Source organism: Raphanus sativus, unplaced genomic scaffold, assembly GCF_000801105.2.
Source record: "Raphanus sativus cultivar WK10039 unplaced genomic scaffold, ASM80110v3 Scaffold3629, whole genome shotgun sequence".
Lineage (NCBI taxonomy): Eukaryota > Viridiplantae > Streptophyta > Magnoliopsida > Brassicales > Brassicaceae > Raphanus > Raphanus sativus.
This window is the reverse complement of record NW_026618934.1, coordinates 4,985-10,350: the sequence shown is the minus strand read 5'-3', so window position 1 is coordinate 10,350 and position 5,366 is coordinate 4,985. Positions and strand designations below refer to the sequence as shown.

Below are 5,366 nucleotides of genomic sequence, written 5' to 3'. Positions count from 1 at the left end.
CTGTTATGAATCAATTATGTGATCGACCCATTTCTGTCCAAACCGGACAGACCGGACCAAACCATTTCTGGTCGGACCAAACCAAACCGACCGAACCGGACCGGACCAGACCAAGTCAATGTTGAACCAGACATGGCCAGGCCCGACTCAAGCCCAGCCCAAGGAGACAAGATCTGGCGGCCCAAGAGGAGTGGAAGAAAGGAAGACTTAGACTTTTCCATATTTATGTATTAGAATATTACTATTTCCATGTATTTCCTATTTCCTATTGGAAATAGGATCTTTCCATTTATCTCACTTTGTAAACTTGTATATATATGGACTTTTAGTCCATAAGATTAAATAACAACGAATCACTTCCATTTACAACACGTTATCAGCACGAGCTAACCTAAAACTCGAGCTAAGCAGAAAACCCTAGAAACCCTAGTTTAGCCGCCGACTTCAAACAGCTCGAACTCCCTAACCACGAGGAACCAGAAGACGAGCTACCTACCGATTTGAAGATCTCGGAAAGAAGAATCCAACGCCGAAGACCTTGACGCAATCCGAGTTCAGACGAGTTCGCAATCGTCGTTACAAGTCAATCGGACAGGGAAACCCTAATCTGCCCGATTTCTCTCTCTAAGAGACTCAACTTCAAATCGATCGTTCTCCCAAACCGTAACGATCCAGAAGACGTGCGACATATCAATTTGAAGCTATTGAAGAGTAGAATCCAACGCCACCGACCTCACCTCAATCCGTGATCAGACGCGTTCTCTACGACAGCTACAAGCCGCGCCGTCAGAACAGAAATAAACCTAAGGCTGCAAATTTTTCTCTCTAGTTTGTTTATAGCTGATTGTCTTTGATATTACTAACTTCTCTTTGATAATTTTGTTTAAGGAAAACAAAGTCAGATCCATTGAGGTTAAGCTATCAAAGAGAAGTCAAGGAGCAAATCGATTGAGTTTAAAGAAACTACAATCTACTCGATTTTCTCTTTCTAAAAGGTGGTCCGATATCTTCATTGAATCAGGTATACTTATTAAATCCCTAGAACCATTAAACAGACCCAACTAAACCTGATTAATAAGAATTATAATTGAAACCATAAAATTGAATCCGAAAGTTGAAAAACCCTAAAACCGTATGCATGCTTTTGCATGTAATACAATGATCCGATTTCCCCTGAGCCTATTTGATTGTTTTGTGTGTTTTCCATGTTGATTGTGTGATTGAAAACATGGAAAACCTAAACTAGTTAGAAATCGGAAATCTCAGAAAATATAGAATCTGTCCAAAGTTGTTTGCTTGTTTATTTTAAACTGATCTCATGAAACTGTCTAAATAAAGTCGAACTTGAATCATGAACTAAAGAAACCTGAGATCATTGTTTAAAATCGGAAATAATTATTAAAACTGATCAGTCTTTTCTGATTGTTTGATAATTAAATTTCCTGCAAGAAAATAAAATTTTCGAAAAGCAAAAGAATTTTGGAAAACCTAAAATATTTTCCTAATCCAAATCAGTTTTGGAAATCGATTTAATCCAACTTTGAAAAGGAAATCTTATAATTTTGAAAAGGAAATTTTATAATTTGAAATCAGAAACCAAAAAGGAAAATTTCTAAAGAATTATAAACCATCTTAAACCTAATGGTAAACCGGTTTAGGATTGACCCCAATCGAACCTATCCAACCCGGGTTTAACCATCGACCTATGCAACTCCTAAAAACCCTAAAACCCTTAGGTTATTTATTTTAGATTCATGTGTGCATCCTGGTCGATTTGTTATTGCATTGAAATGATTGTTTGTATAATTGTTATTTCATTTCTAAATATGGCCGAGTGCCTTGATCAATATATGACCGAATGGTCTTGATTTATTTGATGATGACCGAATGGTCTTAGCAGCCTAAATGGGCGCATGACATTGTTTCCTTATATAGCCAGATGGCATGAGAAACTAAATGATCATTGTTTGTGATGAATTCAGATGCCAATAAACTCAGATTACAGTGTCCTAAATCTCTCAGGAGATAATTATATTGAGTGGACCATGAACACTTCAGGAAGATTAAAACTCAGAGGAGTTTGGAAGTGTACCAAGTGGGATAATGATACCCCTGCGTGTGAGAGGTCGTATGCCCTCAAGATCATGAAGGATAAACTCTGTGATGATCTAAAAATGATGTACAGCTACATCAATGATCCACATTATCTCTGGTATACATTGAACAATAGATACTCAGAAATGTTCTTGCATAAAGCAGAAAAAGAATGGCGAGAAATAAAGTTCCAGAATTATGAATCTGTGAACAAGTATGACTCTGACCTTATGAGAATCGCCTACACTCTCAACCTATTTGGAGAGTCGACAACCAACAGGGATAAGCTCACCAAGACTCGTGAGACTATCCATCCGAGTGATGCGATATCTTTATATCACGCCAGTAAGTGTACTACTTACTTTGATCTACTCGACAAACTGTTGGAAATTGAGAAGAAAAAGAAAACAAAGGCAGAGAACATCAAGCAATTTGATGAGATCTTAAGCATACATAAGCTGAGACAAGAGTTTGATTTGAGTATTCCTGAAGCTGGAGAAGAACAAACCGAGTGGACTCATGTAGATAATGAGCTTGATCTATTCATTGAATAAGAATCAATGTAAGCCATATCCAAAGTGTTAAAAGGAATGGCCGGTTTTGTTTTATTTTTATTTTGACATCCTGAATTTTTATTTATGATTTGGTTTTCATTTTATTTCATCTTGTCATCTCTGGAAAGCATTAATAAAATTTTATTACAATCTTTGATTGAAAAATGACAAGAAAATTTCGAAAACCAGTATGTCTTGAAGAGACAAATCCTATGGCATTTCCCTAAGGAGGGACGATTTTATTCACTCAAAATGAAAGCCCCATTAATTTATTTTGAATGGTTTCGAATGGGCTAAGGACAGAAATGTTCTTTCTGTGTATGTAAAAGAAAATTTGCCAAAGGTATAAATGATCAAGAATAAAATTCTCCATGTTGATCTAGACTATGCAAATGATCAATATGATAAGGAACAATGGCTTTTGGTAACCAGTAAGGTTAGCCACGAAATTATACTTAATGGTATGACCGGATTAGCCATCCGAAATAAATTTTAAAATCTGATGCAAAGATTTAAAGGCACAAAAGAGTTCTCCCATAAATCTCACGTGTGTAGTATGAACACAAGGGAAACTCATGAGGCTTCATTGTCCAAAAGGTATCATGGAAATGGCACAATAATTTTGTGTTCTTACAGAAATGATTTTTATAACATGTTCCTGATAACCTGGCTGAATAAATTTCGAATTACAACCTATACGGTTTAGACTACAAAATTTATGAAAAGTCATGAGCATCCACAGATTACAGTATGTTCATGAGGGGGAGAGAGGATAACCCTATGCCATGAACACACCATAATCTGATGGATATAAGAGCTCAGACATGTTGTCCTTTTAAACCAAAATAAAGACTCGACAACCATGGAAATGGAAACCACAATAACCGTGGTCGTGGTTCCTACATGGTCGTGGTCGAGACTGGTCGAGACTCAGTCCACAGTAGTATTTCTGGCCGGACACAACAACACTCGACCAAGTATGAACTATAAGTTCAATGACTCTCCATACAGAGGTCACAAAGATATCTGGTTAAGGACATGGATTAATTCCCAAGAATTTTAACAGAATATAGTATGTCCATGAAATGGAAGTGAGGACAAATCCACACATGTCCATACTATAGATCTACTCGGACAGAATTCTTTTATGAATCTAAATGAGCCATTGGCCACAGCCATCCGAGCATTGGGAACAGAATAGAAATTCGAAAATTATAGTCCAAGGGACAGAGTAAGAATTCGGAAATTATATGGTCCAAGATATGGGACATAAAGAAATTATTCATACAAGTTGAAGTATAAGCATCAGGCCATTAAAGTTATGCATAGATATTCCCATCTCAAAATGATTACGGGTCACAATCCAGACACCATCCTAAGAAATAATAAATAGAACACCACAAACATGTGTGCCGTCTAGGATGGAATCTCATAAGGAAATGAGATAAGATTGGGAATATATGTTGGATAAGTAAAATGTTTTCTCCTGCGAATTTTTAATAAACCATGAGCCAAAATGAGTGACTAGATTGTGGCCAAAGTACATTGATTTATACAAGATAAATCTGTCTATCCAACATTCACTAAAATGAGAAAACAATAAGCTGGAAAGAATAAGAGAAATGAAGTGGTATGAACCACCATTGTCTTGGCAAGATCCTCGGACCAAAGATTATAATCTTGGACGTCCATACAAAGAAAGAAAGAAAAAAATCATACAAGATGATAGCCAGACAGATTAGACCCGATGACTATGTCATAACCAGCTTAGCACCACGAAATAAATATTCAAGTTGCTATAAGTAAGTCTATATAATAGACCTGTATGTTCCATATACATAAGAACCTCGGATGAGAAAGAGAATAAGGTGCTCAGAATAATATACCCGAGTTCACTAAAGAAACCATACCAGACATAGAGAAAAATGCTGGCCAGCTGAACATCTAAGGTACCAAGCCATGTAAATTGGATTAGCCGAGATACAATGGTAAAGGTCCTGGATAATATAATCTCTAATCGATTAGAACATGTCTGGAACGCGATAGAACGCGATGGAACAAGTACAAATAAGTGTCGACACATACACATACATAAGTGATTGAAATGCATATGAGAAAGCACTTGAGAATAAGAAATAAGAGAGGATCTCGAACCCACACATGAGAGTACTCGGAAAATAAATAAAGAAATGAACGTGGGGTTCTAAGTAAAGAATAAGAGATGCGGAGACCATCTAACCAAGGGAAATAAGAGTCTTGTGATGAATGGAAACCGTGAGAAAGGACATGACCATGTCCAGGTCGTCCATATCTAAGCATAGAGCATTCTATGAATGGCTTTATTACACAAGGTTATCCACAGAGACTAAGGAACAGATTAGAAGGAAATAAAATTCCTATGTGGTGAATGCTACTGCATAATAAAATTAATGTCTGGAAACACATAAGAAAATCGCAGTAAGTAGTATAATAAATCCCTGGATATATAAAGGTACATATGACCTGAATCTTAAGAGATCAAGAGATCTAAAAATGAGAAATGAGAATCTCATAGAACAACATCGTTCCTGCGTTGTTCATGGACTATCGTAGAAGCAGCTGCCTGCGTGTATACACACATAATAAAACTAAGAGATGCTTAGTAAGAAAGTTCTATAAGAACATTTCAGATCAGTCCATAAATTATGAAATAAATTCCTTGTGTTTATAATCTAAAGA

At 36.4% G+C, this 5,366-nt stretch overlaps 1 protein-coding gene across 1 annotated transcript; it reads left to right on the top strand.

The window, feature by feature from the left end:
* The first annotated feature begins 2,045 nt into the window (after positions 1–2,045).
* On the top strand, positions 2,046–2,648 carry LOC130506758 (uncharacterized). Its single transcript, XM_057001442.1, has one exon. It carries the CDS (start codon positions 2,046–2,048, stop codon positions 2,646–2,648), a length of 603 nt encoding a protein of 200 aa, XP_056857422.1.
* The last annotated feature ends 2,718 nt before the right edge of the window (positions 2,649–5,366 follow it).

Coding starts and splice junctions, on each gene's coding strand:
- LOC130506758 (XM_057001442.1), top strand. CDS start 2,046: ATGAACACTTCAGGAAGATTAAAACTCAGAGGAGTTTGGAAGTGTACC.